At 41.6% G+C, this 16644-nt stretch overlaps 4 protein-coding genes across 6 annotated transcripts in view; 2 read left to right on the top strand and 2 right to left on the bottom strand.

Annotated features, from left to right (window-relative positions):
* Window positions 1-1078: 1078 nt before the first annotated feature.
* Window positions 1079-8597, bottom strand: bicdl2 (BICD family like cargo adaptor 2). Of its 2 annotated transcripts, XM_084373198.1 has the most exons (10): window positions 8529-8597; window positions 6363-6821; window positions 4707-4922; window positions 4328-4444; window positions 3025-3171; window positions 2738-2884; window positions 2477-2551; window positions 1766-1848; window positions 1568-1682; window positions 1079-1454 (listed from the first exon to the last, which is right to left on the bottom strand). In XM_084373198.1, the coding sequence occupies exons 2-10, from the start codon at window positions 6606-6608 to the stop codon at window positions 1290-1292; spliced, it is 1311 nt and encodes a 436-aa protein (XP_084229324.1). In that variant the 5' UTR covers window positions 6609-6821; window positions 8529-8597; the 3' UTR covers window positions 1079-1289. The 2 variants fall into 2 exon arrangements, with proteins under 2 accessions (XP_084229324.1, XP_084229325.1); XM_084373199.1 differs by lacking the exon at window positions 2738-2884.
* Window positions 8598-8869: 272 nt separating this feature from the next.
* mia (MIA SH3 domain containing) lies at window positions 8870-11637 on the top strand. The gene is made up of 4 exons (XM_084372773.1): window positions 8870-9313; window positions 9413-9546; window positions 10157-10267; window positions 10358-11637. Exons 1-4 carry the CDS (start codon window positions 9196-9198, stop codon window positions 10379-10381), a joined length of 387 nt encoding a protein of 128 aa, XP_084228899.1. The 5' UTR covers window positions 8870-9195; the 3' UTR covers window positions 10382-11637.
* Window positions 11638-11666: 29 nt separating this feature from the next.
* On the bottom strand, window positions 11667-13964 carry LOC311269432 (alpha-crystallin B chain-like). Its single transcript, XM_084373571.1, has 3 exons — window positions 13634-13964; window positions 13024-13146; window positions 11667-12941 (listed from the first exon to the last, which is right to left on the bottom strand). Exons 1-3 carry the CDS (start codon window positions 13811-13813, stop codon window positions 12750-12752), a joined length of 495 nt encoding a protein of 164 aa, XP_084229697.1. The 5' UTR covers window positions 13814-13964; the 3' UTR covers window positions 11667-12749.
* A 2010-nt stretch (window positions 13965-15974) lies between these two features.
* Window positions 15975-16644, top strand: part of cfap54 (cilia and flagella associated 54) — a 38051-nt gene continuing 37381 nt past the window's right edge. For both annotated transcript variants that reach the window (XM_084373332.1, XM_084373331.1), the window contains exon 1: window positions 15975-16210. In XM_084373332.1, coding sequence (XP_084229458.1) covers window positions 16062-16210 — 149 coding nt within the window. In that variant the 5' untranslated portion in view covers window positions 15975-16061. The remainder of the gene's footprint in view (window positions 16211-16644) is intronic.

Raw genomic sequence — 16644 nt, 5'->3', positions numbered from 1 at the left:
TGTGTCATGCATAATGACTTTAAACTTTACCCTAGGTACCAAGGTGCATTTTAGCCTCCTTAAAAGTGCAATATGCAAGAATTTTAGTTGAAAACATTAAAATGTATCTACAATTATCGACAGAATATGAAGAAATGGCAGTTTTGACATTATGACGTCTCTATTGCGTTGCAGAAATATCTACTGATGTTAGCATGCTAACCAGCTAGCCCTGGCCTGTCCCAGTCCAAAGCTCCTGTGCTAGCACCATGAACACCAACACTTCCATGCCCAGATCGCTGTCTGCACTTCTAATTGAGCTAACTAGCTAACAGCAGCCACAGTGAGTAGCAGTTAGGGGTTACTCTAGTAATATGCTGCCCCTTTTTGTTTTGAGAATGACTTTGACAGATGGCCAATTCTTACATGTTGCACCTTTAAGCTCTTTGTTTTGGTTTGTTATACTGTAGGTCTGTAATATATCTGTTTTGTGTCATGCCTTAAGGTGTGTTCGGACAGAAAGTGCAGCAACTCTTTTGCATTGTGTCATTCTCGAAAATTTGACCACTGGACAGTTTTTCAGTTCTTTGTTCATTTTATGCCATAAACAGCCAATGTACAGTACAGACCTTAGCTGTAAGCTAGCTAGCAATGGATTCACCGGCCATGGCACGGATTGTGCATTCTTCTAAGCAACTGACAGGGTGTGTGCTAACACTTTCAGCTCAGCAGCTAAAGTGAAGATTTGACTCAAAGAAGGGTGTAAAGTAACATCTTTTTAAATCAAGGTAGGATCTTGGGGCTTCCTCAGATTTGGATTAAGTTGTATGGTTATGTTGTTTTTTTGTTTTGTTTTTTGCTACGTTTTAAAACAAGTCCCCCAATACTGCAGTTATTTAGGAGAATACTGCAATGCTGTTTTCTGGCTGTGAAGCTCCAGAAATGTTTTGTGGACTACAAAACTTCACCTGACTTTCTACTGGAATGGGGGTGAGTAGATAATGACTGAATCAATCTTTAATTTTGGGTGACCTTTTCCTTTACGATACTATGGTTAAAAAAACAACACATTATAAAACACAGAACGGAGACTCAGTGGTGGCTTAAATTTTTTTTTATATAAAGTCCTAAAAATTAAAATTACTGATAAACATATGTACAAATATATATATACAAATATACTCAAATATGAGGTCTGTAAACATTTCACTTGCTTGTATCTCGTTAAAGTGTACATTTTCTAGCAGCATAAGCTCATATTGGCAAAGTTAAAGGCTGATAGTCTGTTTAAATGCTGCCACGTCTCTCTGTCATTTCTCTTTGAAAAAAGAGAAGAAGCCTTTCCCTCCTTCCCCCTTCACTCTTAAAGATTTGCTTCTCTGGAGGCCTGTGCTCTCTCTCTCTCGTTGATTTTCCCTCTGTCCTTCCTCCTCCCTTTGCTGCACCTGTTGATTGATCACCAACCGCATGTCCTCCTGCAACAAGAGGGAAGGTTCAGGTCGGAACACAACATTCTGCTTGTACACTGAACTACTTTGATCAATGAGCTGCCAAAAGACAGAACCTTTATGTCCCTGGACAAATTCACCTGCCAGGCCTCCAGCTCTTGAGACAGCGCCACCTTGTGTTTGATGGTGTTGAGAAGCTGCTGAGTTAATGTTTCTTTCTCCTGGCGCACGGTGGCCAATTCGCTCTCTAAGGAACTGGACATTGATAAAGTGATTAGCAAAACAAACATAACTGCGGGTTCAAATTGAATCAGTACATATATCTATTGTCGTGTTACCTGTAACTTGGCAATCCAGGACTGTTTCTGAATGACTTGATTTCCTCCCTCAAAGACTCCAGCTCCTCTCGTTGAGACTGCAGCTGCAATGTGAAAATTGATGTGAAATTGAAAGGCATACATATTTAAAAGTCATCATTCCTAACCTTTAAATTCTTCCTCTTTCAAAGTTGTCAGATGTCCATAATCTCTATACATTTTAAAGATCCCCTCTTGAAATGTTTTAAGACATTAAAAAGCTGACTTTGAAAAATAACTTGTGTCTCACATAGTTTTTCCCACCAATAAACTAGTTAAAGATTCTTAAAATTGAATCTATACCTTCTCCTTTATTGGTCCTTTATCTATGAATATGTTTTATTTCAAAAGGTATACTATGCAGGACTTCTCTACAAAACGATGTAAAGATTCATACAAAAGTAATACCTCTTAATCATGACTTATGATCAACTAGATGTGTGCGGCGGTGTCTGTATTTGCAGAGATTCTGCCCTCTGTCCCTATTTTCTTAATAGTTTGCTGTGTTCATGGCATCTGGGCGTCAACCTTCGGGCACTGTGCACATTCACATACAATCTGGCACCTTCCTGCCTCCTGAAGTCTAAAGTTTCCGTTTAACTCCCATTAAACATTTTGATGTTAGGCTACACTAATCATGCACCTTTTTGCCTGTATGTATGTATGCGTGTGGTTGTATGCAGGGCAACGGACCTCCTCTTTGAGCGCTTGTATCTCTTCATCTCTTGCTTGCAGGACTGTGGAGTGAGCTAGAAGAGCCTCTTTAGCCTGGTGAGCGGGGAGAGATGACCACAACAATTATCAGTAGGATTTTGTGTTTTTTCGACGGCCCGTTAGTATCAGTCTCAAACCACCGAAAGAAGGATGTCACTCAGTACAGGGTCAGAATTAGTAGTTAAACTTGTCAGTGCAGTTCCTCAGTGTGTGTGTGTGTGTGTGTGTGTGTGTGTGTACCTGTGATTGCTGAATTTCACTAAGCAGAGACAGAGGTTGTGTGTGTGTACTGTCCAGCATGCTCTCCTCTCCCATGTTCAGAGCTTTCTGCTGTAGGGAGCGATTCAAGGTTCGCAACTCAAACATCACTCCCTGCTCCTGCTCTATCTACGTATACACACAAACACACACGCAGTGAGGATTTCACACACACAGATCAAGAGCTTAAAATTAGTAGTGTTAGTGACTTCTGTTAGTGATGATCGATATCATGATTCTTCTGCCTTCTGTCAGCCACTTATCCTCACCTCTGCTTCTTTCTCTTTCAGTGTCGCTTGTAGTTCTGATAATCTGTCTCTCAGCCTCTCTCTCTCTGCGCGGAGTCTATCGGTGTCCTCCTCTGAAGCTTTCAGTTGTGCCTCCATGTGCGACAGCCGCCCCAGCAGCACTCTGTTCTGTACAGGAAGAAGATCAACACAAGATGCTGAGTAAATGGTGCAATGGTCAACGAAAGTGGTGATCATGTTGATGGTACAGTGTCTTGTAACAGGGTGAATGGTGTCTCTGTCTCTATCACTTGTTTCTGCTCTATGTGACTTCAGTGAGAGGGTAGGATCAGAGCGTTACATACATGTTTACTTCAACATACAAGTTTTCAACTAATAACATAGTTATGATGTAATGAGTTTTGTTTATAGCCAGCACCTACATTACATCTGACAAACTGCGACACCCCTGGGATTTGTATTTACGACAGTGGTGTTGCATTCAGTAACTGTGGGGGGCGTCAAATCACACAAAATGCCAATTTGTAGATAATGTTGCTTTAAATAAATGTCATTCATTTCAGTGGGAACAGAATCAATGCACAACTGGATTTTGCCTGGAGATATGGATTCTTCTGTCCACAAGTCTGCAAACGTTTTATGGGTTTATAATACTGAGCTAATATTTCCATATTTGCTTAGTGGAAGAGCCGTAAACCTGACAATCAGACCCGAGACACCAAAAGATTTGATTTTGGCTCGACTCCCTAAAACTCCCTAAACCAAGTTTTGGCTTGGTAAAATCCCAAAGCAATAAAATTTGAATTGGCAATAAAAAACTTTATTGTTTTAACTTATCATTCTGATAAGTGTCAATGTTTCTACTGGATCAGTAAGTGACGAAACCTGCTCACTTATGAATCCAACTGGCTGTTTCACTCTGCCTTTTCAAAGCACTAAGATCAGGGTTTTCTAGGTCAATTTGGGATTCTTCTGGTTGTGTTTTTGCCTTGGACAGTAACGAGGCTGTTGCCACGTTGACACTGTGTTTGCAACAGTGATGCCACTGGGAAATCTAGGAGGGGGGATTTAAAAAGCTGTCTGTTTCTGCTTTAAGTCAGCTACAGGCAGGACTCGGAAAGCACAATTTGAATATTTGATTATTAGGCATAACTTTGAAAGGACTTCATCAATAGCCAATCGCTGTTCACACAGCTCTTCTTACTTAATGTTTTTTGTGAGGGACCTACTGTACTATCCTGCAGCATTCAAGATAGCATAATATGCTCATGACTGTCACACTTAAACTGCCCCTGTTACTGCTGAAGTGGCTGACAAAGTGTACCTCTGCTTGTATGCTCTCTAATTGTGTGAAGTTGATGTTTCGGCTAAATGACGATTCTTCCATCTCGTCTCTGAGCGAACGAAGCTCCGTCCTCAAGGAGTGTTCCAGTGTTACAGCCTGGAGGAGCAAGAGACAGACAAGTTGAGAAATGTATCTATTGTTCAGGTGAGTGAGCAAATGTGGCTGAGACTCCCTCAACCTGCTGGTCTGCATTTTTCCTGTTTGTGTAACTGATACCACACACACGCACACACTTCCCACACCCACACACGCACATATATACCAAGATTCTGTTTATCCTAACAGCATTCTGACATAATTGTGATGTTTTCTTAAAGGCAGGGTTCAGACTGTCTAACTGATGACAGTACACACTAACCTCTGCCAGCTGCTCCACCAACCGCTGGTTATGATTGGCTAACTGAGTCAGCTGTTCACTCTCATCCCTTCGCCGGTCCCGCCCCTGGCTGTGATGTCGCTCCAGCTCGGCCCTCAAGGCGGCTAAATCTGCAGCCAGCTCTGCCTCTCTCTGCCCAGACGTCAGTTCATTCATCTCCAACTTCCTCTGAAGAACATGCTTCTCCTGCTGTAAAGTCTGAGACATTAAACGCAGCATTAAGTGGAAAGTGAAATGTGTCAGAACAGGCCCTTTTTCACAGCAGACATTTTGACTTGTCTGAATAGGAAAAGTACAGGTGTTACTAATAACATTAACTATGGCTCTGTTCTATTCAAGTGTCCTCGTAAGTCATGACAATGTGACAGTGAGCTAACAAGCACAATACCAGGACCCTGAAACTGAAGCAGCTAAATAGCATCAGACATCATGAATATTTATATTTACACTCGTACTTTTCCCACTATTACATGTTAAAATGTCTTATGTGAAAAATGTCTATCCTCCAATTCATATCTGCAGCGTGATGAACGCATTTGAAGGAAAAGTTCACCCTACAATGATTTAGTCATTATTCAGAGGTCGGGTGAAGTTAGTCCACAAAATATTTCTGGAGCTAAACAGCAAAACATTTTTGCAGCATTCTCCAAACAAGCAGCGACCAAGTCTGGCTTAGTCCAAGTCTTCAGAAGTCCTGAAAATACCAAATTGATTTGATTAGATGTTAGTTACATCCTCGACAAGAGGTCGAGCTCATGCACCCACTTCAGATGGTGTGCATGCTAACATTTTTAGCCAAGCAGCTACATTAAAGATTTCAACTTTAAAAACAGGGCGTAAATAATGTTTGATTTTTTTAATTTGGGATCTCAGACTTGGATTACACCAGATTGTCAAATCCCACAAATAAAGTGGATGGGGATTTGACAAAGCTGTGAAACTTTATTTTTCGGTGAACTTTTCCTTTACACAAATTGCAGGAAAAATATCCAGAAAACTAGCACTGTTCAAAGTAGGCGTACTGCTACTTACTACTTATAATCATAAGAATAATGTCTAAATACATTTAACTTTTTCCGAACTCTTTATTAGCGCCGCAAAGGAGATTATCATCTCGCCTGTGTCCGTTTGTTGGTTGGTTTGTCACCAGGATTACACAACAATTACTGAACAGATTTCCATGAAACTTGGATGGAAAATGGTTCTCGGCCCAGAATGGACCCCCATTAAGTTTTTGTACGGAAATGAATAAATGGATGGATCCAGGCAACATTGTGAGGTAGGGCATTTTTCAACATTTTCCAAAATTTCTTAGAGAATGATGCATGGATCTTGACGAAAAAATCAGCCATATTTAGGTTTTTTAACCGGAGAACTGTATGTATCTGTATGGGAAAACTGTCATTTTCAATATCTAAAGTAGAATAAATGGAATCTTACTCATAGTCACAAAAGTGTTTCCACCTTTACAATGATTGCCCTGCAGCCTGGATTAACTCGAATTGTATTGGGTTGTTCTTGGTAGATAAATAAAAGGTTTTGGTACTCCTTTTGTTCCCAGCTTACTGCATTTTTAAGCAGGCCTTTGAACGTTCGCATAGTTGCTAAAAACACAGTTTACAGCATCTTTATCCTCACCTCCACCTCCCTCTCGCTCTGCTCCAGAGAGGCTGCCAGCTCCTCATTCTTCTCCAGTAAAGCCTGTCCCAGCTCTGCAGCCAAGATCAGATCCGTCTCTATCCCGCCTCCGCTGTCACTGCTGCCAGGAGAGGATGCAGATGAGGGCAGAGCAAATGAGAGTGAGACTGAGGAGGATGAGGAGAGAGGGAAGAAGGAGTCCTCAAGGCTCGGGGAAGGAAGACTGTTTTTCCTGGGGGTGAACATTGTTGACGGGCTTGTAGGAGTCAGTTAGAAAGCCTCATGGCAGGTCCTTGTATTAGTAATCCACACTCACACAGGTGGCACAGCTGTGAACTTTTGTAAAATCTAGAATCCTTTTCTGTTTCTTTATGATCCGGTCTGGAGTGGTTTGTAATCCAGGGTACGTCTCTGCCAAACTTTTAGTCCACCCAAGTCTTCTCTTCTTCACAGATAACTCTGTGGGCAAGAAAAGACCTTCAGTTACACAGAAAACCACAGAAAACAGACCTGTTAACTATAGCTGTGAACTTCAGGACATGTACGATGACTTGTATGAACGTCAGACTGGCTGTTTACTAGTAATATAATCTCACATGGCCTTTAAGGAGGTCTTTTGTCTGACTGGTCCCTTTTGTTACTCTGACCGAAATACCAGCTCGACTATTATCTTTGTTCTGCTCCCCCTCCCTAAATTCCAGAGGCATTGTGCTCTGATATTTCCTATAAATGCAACAAAGTGTTAAATGTGCCTAGAGCAGTCTCTAAAGTAATCATCTGGGCAAGTATTTTACAAACAATCACCCACCAGGCTTGTCTCACGAGCTTAGTTTTGCCCAAAATAAAGCTTATAAGACTCTGCTGCCAAATATTATAATCAGTCCCTGCAGGTTCATGTCTGTATAAAAGCTCTGTGCCTGTCAAGATTTTAAGAGATGTCGAAATATGAAATCAATTAAGTTGTTCGTAAGGATTGGCCACCTGTCAAATTCATACTCAAAGCAAAAAGGGGGCAGCATAATCACCAGTGTAACCACTAACTGCTGCTAACTGTGGCTGCCGTTAGCTATTTAGTTCAGTTAGCAGTGCAGCTAGCTGCCGACTGGCTGGGGCTAGCTGGTTAGCATGCTAACTTCAGTAGATACAGTGTCTCTGCAACACAGTAGCGTACACAGATGTTTTCAACTAGAAGTATAATATATTGCGCCTTTAAAGTTATTTGCTAGTTTCCATCTTTAAATCCATGGTGTGTTCCTAAATCTAACACAAATATGTATTTTATGCCTCATCGAGTCAGAAAATCTTACATTTAAGTAATTTATGGGTAAAACAAGCTATGTTAGATAGCATACGTCACAAATCATTCTTTTTCACTGAAAAACCTTCTTTCAAGTAATTGATGTCCACTCAAATTTCTGATTTTCTTGTTCCTTAGCGTTCTTTTTTTTCAGTGTATCTGTAACAAGTCTGATCTCAAGTAATTTGATCTTAAACACAGCATTTTCCTCTTACCTCACACCTTTAACCAGATTTCCTGTCAGCTAAAATTGTCTTGCTGCACAAACACGTACGTAAGTCCCTTAGCATTAAGTCATTTTCTCAAATTCATTGTGTATTTCTTGTATTTCAACTTTCTTTTTCGTCAATGAATTCTGTCTACACACTGCACTACAACACTGAACATCTAAGCCAGTATGTTACACATCTTGCTGGTTTTTAGTATAAATGGATTATCTAATGCTTTCAAAGGAACATCCTTTTACTGATTCTGGTAAATGTCACTTGTGTTGTCTCGATAAAGAACTTTGTCTTTATTTGAGATATTTTTAAGACAAGAGACATGTCTGTACAACATCCACTTCAAGGCTAGAAAGCCAATTTTAAACAGTAGTTTGTCAAGACAATAACATCTATTTTCAAGCTCAGTCTCTCAGTCTCCTATGACATTTGTCTTTAAGACTGATGTCACAGTCTGCCAGCTCACCTGTTGCCTCTCGCTACCATGAAACCATGCTGTCATCCAATTCAAAATAATATAAACTCACAGTAATTTATACTTCAACTTAACTTTAAACTAGCTTTAACATCACCTGTTACCATCATGAGAGCTACCCAAACAACCCGTGTTTCTCCTGATCAAAGGAACAAAAATAAAGTCTGTCTTACCTGACAGTTCCCCGCCGACTCATGCCATACAGGTATAGTTTTCCTGTTTGGTGAGTGTGTGTGTGTGTGTGTGTGTGTGTGTGTGTGTGTGTGTGTTGGGAGTGTTTGCACAAGAGAGGCTCAGCTGGTTTCCTTGGCAGTGGAAACATACAGTATGTAAATACAGCCAGTGGCTCCACCTCCTGAGTTAAAAAAGGTAAAGAGAACAAACAGAGGGAGGAACACACTGAGACAGCGCAGGGAGGATGGGAGCAGTGGTGTGTCTGCAGTGAGATAACTGCTGCTCTGACATCTAGTGGCTGAACACAGTCAGGAGAACACATATTAACTCTGAGGAATGTGTTGATAACAAGTCCAACACTTGGCTGTTTGAGCGGGGGTGACACAGGGTGAGAGATGGAGAGAGACGGGAAAGGTCAGGACACAAGCAGGGGTCTGTCTAATCTGGCCCTCCTCCTCCTCTTCCCCCATCCTGTTTACCTGCCTGAGCTCTTTGAAAGGAGCTCTGTGTGCGCTCGTGTAGGAGGCAGGGGGGTAGGGAGAGTAGATAAAGGAGACTGCCATTGCTACGCCTCCTTCTCGGGGACAACATACAGGCAAAAGGGATCAAAAAGCCCACAAGACGTCCACCACTGGATCATCAGGTGTTTTCACATACAGTCCAGACATGCCTTGCAAACTCTGGCTCGCTCTTTCAGTGTGCCTCTTGCTGCCAACCTCTGACGCTGGAAGGCAGATGCCCAAACTCTCTGCCAAGAAACTTTGCGCCGACTCCGAGTGCAGCCGTAAGTAGCCCAACCACCAACTTGTTTTTGCTTTTAGTGACCACTGCACTAAAACTGCGTGTTTTAATTTGCACAGTCTCCTTCTACATTCCTGCACAGATCCTATCTTGATAGCTCGTGCACTGCAGGACTACTACCCTGGAGACTGCAGGTTCATCCCCATCAGACAAGGGCAGCTCATCTATGTCTACGCAATGCTAAAGGACAGAGGGAACCTCTTTTGGGCCGGCAGCGTGAGTTACAAAGCTAATTAGGAGAAAATAACAATTAGCTTAATATACAGTAGGGTCAAAACACTTTTATTTTGAATTTCTTGGGAATTTGAGACTATTTTCCCATTATAAATGATAACATAAGCTTAATACTTTGAGTGAAAAGTTGAATCTTTGAAAAATGTACACAAATTTCAGAATATCTATCTATATCTATATATTTGGTATGGATGGTTGGTGTGGAGCTTCTTGTGATGTCACACAACACTTGGCTTTCTCAGTCTTCAAGTGTTCAACGGGGTTGAGGTCAGGTGACTGTCGAGTAAAGTCCATGACAGTCAGGAGGACTTGTTGGTTTCCAGTAGTTCTTGCAAAGCTTTGAGGTGTGTTTAGGTGTATTATCCTGCTGCGGTATGAATCCTTCTTCACCTGACCTCAACCCCAGTGAACATTTATGGGGGCAGCTGTATTCTGTGCAACCCGCTCGCCAGAATAAATGTTAGCCAAGTATGTTTCTGCAATGTCATATATAAGTTCAGTGGTGTCAGACTTTTTGACCCCACTGTCGATCTTAACCAAAACACCTGAAGAAGTGATGTCATTAACTTTTGTCCTTATCACCTGTTTGCAGGTTCAAGACTCCTATTACGGACAGCAGGAGGCTCGCGTTGGTCACTTCCCCAGCAGTGTAGTGGAGGAGACGCATCCTCTCATGCAAGCCACCACTGAAGTCAAGACTACGGTGAATACACACACACACACACGCACACATCCACACGTGCATGCATTGTGTGATGCCTTCCCCTAATTCTTCCTCTCTTCTTATTTCCAGAAGTGGGACTTCTACTGTAACTGAAAAAAGAACAACCACCTTGTCAGCTACATGTTGGTATCAAATGATCGTACACACACATTGTTGACAATATATATGTAGGTTTGTGTATCCACTGTTAACAATCTGCACCTTAGAGGATATGGGTAACAGCTCTTCACACAGCAATGCCTGATCATTATGGTTGCTGAAGAAGGAACCATAGCTGCTTAACGCTGTATATTTGACTGTTTTACTGGTATTAAAAAGTATTTGACAGAGAGTAAAAGAGAGTGTTAAAGAGTAGTAAAAGGAGATAAATATGAGTTGTGCATGTCTTTTCTCTGAATCACACTTTTTGTACAACAATTACTGATTTTTTGAGGTGATTGTGTGTCACAAATGAAATATTAATGTGTTCAACAAGCAATATTGTCTGATTTATACTTTCTGTTGCATAGAAAACATCACTGATGCAGTAATGTAACTATCAAGTACTATTAAAACACAGTAAAATTATACTTCATTATAATACAGGTGACTTTTGCAGTAGTGTTTGATGCAATATACTTCAAATGATCCAATCTTGTGCTTATTTTAAGATGGAAGAAATTGCTGATTATTCATTTCTGAAAGAAAACTATTTTCATGTTTGATAACAGTAAATAAATTGCAATGTTGAAAATAAAAAACCTCTTTGCATAATATGTGATGGTAACTGTGGATGGTAAAGTTCATTCAAAAATGAAAATTCTGTCATCATCTACTCACCCCCCATGCTGCTGGAAAGTTGGGCAAAGTTTCTTAGTCCACTAAACATCTCTGGAGCTTCACATCAAAACGGCGTTGCAGCAGTCTCCTATCCAACTGAGGTAGATGGGGACTTAAGTCAAAATCTTCATTGTAGCTGCTAAGCTAAAAGTGTTTATGCGCACCCTGTCTATAGTGGGTGCAGCAGCCATACAGTTAAATAATGTATTTTCAAATCAACTTGGGACCTCGGGGCTTTTGGGGACTTCAATTACTTCAGGCTGTATGGAGCCATTTTATGCCTTTTTCTGTTTTTAGTCACCATCTATTTCAGAAAGAGAATGCTGCAACACTGTGAAGCTCCAGAAATGTTTTGTGGACTAAAAAAACTTCACCCGACTTTCCATCAGCATGGAGTGAGTAGATGATGACTGAATTTTCTTTTTTCGGTGAGCTGTATCCTTTGAGTCAAATAAGAAAGCAGCTTGTTTCATCAGCTCAGATGTAGTGTTGTTATGTGAAGACCTTTTGAAAACAGAAAACCACCAGACATAAACAGAACACGCAGCACACCTATGGCTTTGAGTTTCATCATTTATTCTATTTGTTGGTTTCTGTGTTAATATGCCAGAAAATTGTCGCCAATATGAAGGAATGATAGAGCTTTAATTCTTGAATCTACAAGCACAAATGCTCCCACTCTCACATACACTCACACACACTTTCCTTAGCAGCTCAGAGGCCTTGCTCCCCAGCATAAAGGGAGCCCAGTGATAAAAGTCTCCTCCCTCGTCCACTATGCTCCCTCCTGCTCATTCACCCTCTTTCTTCCTCTCAACGAGTACACACCTGGTCCCAAGTCCTTTGGTGGCTTTTGTTTTTTAGTGAACAAGCTAAAAATGACTGAATATGCCTCCAGAGAACTCCCTCCTCCTCCTCCTCCTCCTCCTCCTCACACATACAGAAACTATTCTCAAAGAATAAACAAAAGCACAACTGGCATCTTACTCAGACCCACTCAGACATTACTGATAAAATTTTGATGAACAATTTTGGTCTCTGAGCATCTTCTCTGGACAATTTTCAGAAAAGGTCTTTACTTTACCTCCCATTAAATTAACTTTTATAGCATTTCCCTGTAAGCAGCTGATTGAAGCCAGTTTGGGTTAAATTGACAAGCAGTTTTGTCATTAAAACTGCAAGCTGAGTACAGTCCTGACATTAAATAACATTGAATGCTGAATGAAGAAAAGTACATGCCTTCCAACAGATGATTACATGTGCGCTGGTGTAAATATTTTTGGCAGTGAGGTTGGGTTTAAATATTGATTCTGTGTGCTCTTGATAGGGAAATTAGTTCTTCATCCTGCACTTAACCCCACTGTGTCTTTACACAACTTAAATGCACTAACAAATAGATTTTGTTAGATTGGCTCAACATGTTAGCCTTTGGCTTTAAAGCACCATTGTCTTGCAGAGACATCAGAATAACAGTGAGTTAGGAATTAGATACTGGTTTATTAGAAGGCACTTGCACTTGAAGACATCTAGACTTGTATGCCCCACTACTGTATATGCCAACAAAACTGTAACAGGTTAAATATAAAAACAGGCAGCACTTAGGGTTAGTAGTGAAACAGTGCAGGGAGCGTCAGACTCTGCTCTACATTTTCTGTTTCGCTGCTCCCTCTTCACAGGAGATTGGAATAGTGCGCTCTGTGCCAGGATTTGCCCGAGGTGCAGTGATTGTAAGCACACCATCAGCTGACAGACAGGAGGTGACATCAGCACAAGTCACGCCAGCAGGAAGCCTGTACTTTCTCAGAAACTCCCTCGCCACAAAGCCGTGGTCGTCCTGGAAACAGAGTCAGTACATCAGTCACAAATATTCAATATTGTGTTAGACTGTTCCTGCAGATCTCTAAAGCTCCTCTGACCTGTCTCTCTTCATGCTTGGCGTGTATAGTGATGAACTCGTCACTGACGCTGACGGACAGCTCTTCAGGTGAGAAATGCTTCACGTCCAGATAAATGACGTAGCGATCCTTTTCAATGCGCATCTGCACAGACAGTACAGCTGTTACGAACAATACTGACACATTTTGTTACATGTTTGCAGCAAAAAAACACACAAAATGTTTTTTTATTGTCCCAGTCCAAAGTTCCTGTGCTAGCGGTGTAAACACTAACACTCCCCTGGTCCCTGAGCTCCCAGTCTGAACCGTAGCTGCTAGGCTAACTAAGATGCCTGGCTAGCGGCAGCTACAGTTAGCAGCAGTACGTTGTTATTCTGGTGATATACTGCCCCCTATTTGTTTTGAGTATGAATTCCACTGTAGGCCAATTCTTACATATTGAACCTTTAAGAGTCCCAGTAAGCCATGTCAGTGAGTGAGCATGCACAATACCAGAGCCCTGTCTGCTGTGAAAAGGGTCTATGATACAGTAACTGTCATCAGTAGAAGAGGATACTCTTCAGTGGCCCTTCTGACTCAGTACTGTTAAATCATAAATACAAATCTCAGAAAGATTTCAGATTTACTTTACCTCACTGTGACCATTGTCGAACCAGTTGAACCAGCGCATGAACGAAGGGCGCATCCAGGGGAAGGACCAGGACATGGGCCAGATAAGTGGCCAATCACTGAGAGGTTCTGCCAAGGGGAAGTCAGAGAATCGATGTGGGAAGGTTCGGCGGTACCAGGGATACTGGATGGGGATATCCATGATGAGAATCCAGAGGAGATGTAAAAACAATGGGGAAGAGGGAGGTTTGATTCGGTCTGAGATGGGTGCTGCTGTGCTCTCCTGCGCCGAATTTATAGGCCTTTCCCTTCCGTCCCACCCGGACTGTGGCTTTGTTCACGTCCACTGCTTCCCCCTCCCCTCTATAACCTCCCATCACACTTACACAGTGACTCTGCCAACGGGCTGATCTTTCTGGAACAATGATGTCAAATGTTTATCCCTTCCATCACCCCCATTGTTTCATCTGACTGTGACTGGTTGCCTCTCTCTCTCTCTCTCTCTCTCTCTCTCTCTCTCTCCCCCTTTGCAACTTTGTCTCTCCCTTCTCACAGTCATGAGGTGACACTGGCTCGGAGTACTGCTGATGCCCCCATACTCATTCCACAGGAAATGCCCCTGTCTGGATCCGTGTGTGTGTCTGCGTGAGAATGTGTGTGTTTGTTTGAGGAATAGCTGCCAGAGCATTAGCCTACTGTGCTTTGAGTGCCAGAAGCTTTGGGTTTGTGAGCGGAATGGATGTGAGCTTGAATGGGAACTGATGAGTTTGTATGGGACAGCATTAGGGGACACTCAAAGCGTGTATCATTTTGCTATGAGCTCAGATGTAAAATATGAAGTGCTGTCCAACAGTGCAACAGTTGTGCCAACCAGATTTCTTTTAGTCTCTGCTTCATCCTCCCAGCCCTGTTGTCCCCAATGTAGAGGAACTTCACGCATTAAATGTCGGCTGGAATCGGCTCCAGCCCCCCTGTGACCCTGTAAAGGATAAGCGGTTACAGACAATGGATGGATCGATGGATGCAAGCACTGAGATTCTGCTGAATCATTTAAACCATCATGCAACCACTGTTACAGTTCCTCCCACCCTTTCTCTAAATCAACAAGCCATGGCATTGTGCAAGACTAACAACTCAATATATCATTCAGAGTATCATTCACTGAAAATGACTGACTGGTTTTATCATCGACAAATTGTGTGTGATTGTAAAGGAAAGAGCTTGTGGGAAGTGCCAGTATGCAAGAAAAACCTTCAGTACACCAAAGAGTAAAATGCACGAGCAAGTGTTTGTGTAGCACCAAATTCTGTGACCCATCAGATTCTGTGACCCATATAGGCCAACCCTTTTCCCTTGTAGGGCCAAAACTGAAAGTTAATGGTGGACAATGGGCCAAAGAGGAACTAGGATCTCAGGTTCCCTTAACTGACTGTCACTCTACAGTCTTTAAGAGTGTTTTTACCTTTGGGCACCACCTACCTACCTACCCACCTATGATGAGTTTGGTGACAAAGCAACCAACTGCTTCACTCCAAAATGCAAAAGACAGCTTTAAAGTGAGACAATTATCTTCCCCATCACTGACAGATACTGAAGGCCTAGTTAGACTACTGTAGGATAACGGTAAATCCTAAAACAAAGTGTAATAATAGCAGAAGTATAGTCCGTTTATTGACTTACAGACTTGGGGAGTAATGGAATACATGTAACTGGATTATGTACTTTGGATACAAAAAAGGTGACTGTATTCCTGTAAAGCTGCAGAAAATGATGTAATTAGATTACAGATACAATCTTTTAATAAAGAATGATATACTAGTCTGTAACCAACACTTCAGGAGTCTCGCACAACATCACTATGGAAGTTATTAAGATGAAATAAATCATCTTTTTGATATTTGTTTACTCCAGCATTTATTTGCATTTGTTTGCTATTGATTTAATCCAAAAGTAATGGGAAGTAATTAAATCACATTACTTTAGTGGTACTAGGGCATTTTTAACTGGTAGATTAACTGTACTAGAACACATTTTTAAAGTAACCCTCCCAACCCTGTTCACTTAGTAATGTCTGTTATAAGGATACAGACATATCTATCCAAAGTGTGCTAACATTAGCCAACATTAGCTAAGGTTACTGGTCATATCAGACCAAATAAAACCCCTGACTACATTAAACTGAACATCTGTGCCTCCTCCTTTTACGTTTCTGTCTAATTTGACATTTTGTAATTTAAAACTACAACGAGCAGATGAATGCTTTGTTTTAACACCAGTTTAAACACGAGTGCCTTAAGTGATTGTCTTGGGCGTCACGCTGCTGCGCTACTGTCTGTTTGACGTCGTTACCATGGTGACGGGCCTCAGTCTGTCGGTGGATTTCAGTTAACATGTAACAGAAGGAGCGTTATGCTGCGTTAGTTTCCTAAAATTACAGCAGGACAGCGAAAATGGAGTTACCGGCCACATACTACGGAAAACTTGATAAAAGAAATCCAGTTATTGTAACGTTTGAACGAGACATTAAATCGTTTACGAAACTGATGAGACGAGTCACTTCTTCGACCAGCCAGGACGACAACGGGTCTTATGCCAGAGGGTGAGGAGGACCACCGGTCACTGAGTTAGGCTGACCAACTTAATGATGTTTACTCTCCGTAAAAACTAAACTTTGTAGTCAGAGAAACAGTTGTACGTCAGAAGAGAACATCTGTAGTCTATTAAGCTACTAATAAGCAATTAGCTTATTTTAAGAAGTGTATCAGGCTTTTACTTTTAACTCGCTCTTATTTTGCAATTGGGGCCTCAGGTATGTCATCTTTAACTCAACCTTTACATCACAGCACTGACCTACTCAGGTTTTTAGTAGTGATTATAAAACATGTGGGACACCCATTCTCAGACAGATGTGCAAGCAGAAGTTTTTAAAATGTTGTTCCCCGAGAGATGATTGAGTCCTGACTGTCTGAAAGTCCTAGCGCCATGTAAGTTAGATACACAGCCTATGGAACAGGTGGTCCAACTTTGGAATAA

Source organism: Pagrus pagrus, assembly GCF_965226575.1.
Source record: "Pagrus pagrus genome assembly, chromosome: 14".
Taxonomy (NCBI): domain Eukaryota; kingdom Metazoa; phylum Chordata; class Actinopteri; order Spariformes; family Sparidae; genus Pagrus; species Pagrus pagrus.
Note: the sequence above shows the minus strand (reverse complement) of the source record. Positions and strands in the feature narration are given on the sequence as shown.

What these genes read in the sequence shown, in the direction of transcription:
- bicdl2 (XM_084373198.1), bottom strand. Translation starts at nt 6,608, where the DNA reads ATGTTCACCCCCAGGAAAAACAGTCTTCCTTCCCCGAGCCTTGAGGAC. An exon ending in TACAAGCGCTCAAAGAGGAG is followed by an intron (nt 1,849 to 2,476) that starts GTCCGTTGCCCT and finishes TTCACATTGCAG; the next exon opens with CTGCAGTCTCAACGAGAGGA. An exon ending in AAGAGCTGGAGGCCTGGCAG is followed by an intron (nt 1,455 to 1,567) that starts GTGAATTTGTCC and finishes CTCTTGTTGCAG; the next exon opens with GAGGACATGCGGTTGGTGAT.
- mia (XM_084372773.1), top strand. Translation starts at nt 9,196, where the DNA reads ATGCCTTGCAAACTCTGGCTCGCTCTTTCAGTGTGCCTCTTGCTGCCA. An exon ending in CGCCGACTCCGAGTGCAGCC is followed by an intron (nt 9,314 to 9,412) that starts GTAAGTAGCCCA and finishes ATTCCTGCACAG; the next exon opens with ATCCTATCTTGATAGCTCGT. An exon ending in CCACTGAAGTCAAGACTACG is followed by an intron (nt 10,268 to 10,357) that starts GTGAATACACAC and finishes TCTTATTTCCAG; the next exon opens with AAGTGGGACTTCTACTGTAA.
- LOC311269432 (XM_084373571.1), bottom strand. Translation starts at nt 13,813, where the DNA reads ATGGATATCCCCATCCAGTATCCCTGGTACCGCCGAACCTTCCCACAT. An exon ending in TCGACAATGGTCACAGTGAG is followed by an intron (nt 13,147 to 13,633) that starts GTAAAGTAAATC and finishes CTGTCTGTGCAG; the next exon opens with ATGCGCATTGAAAAGGATCG. An exon ending in CCAAGCATGAAGAGAGACAG is followed by an intron (nt 12,942 to 13,023) that starts GTCAGAGGAGCT and finishes CTCTGTTTCCAG; the next exon opens with GACGACCACGGCTTTGTGGC.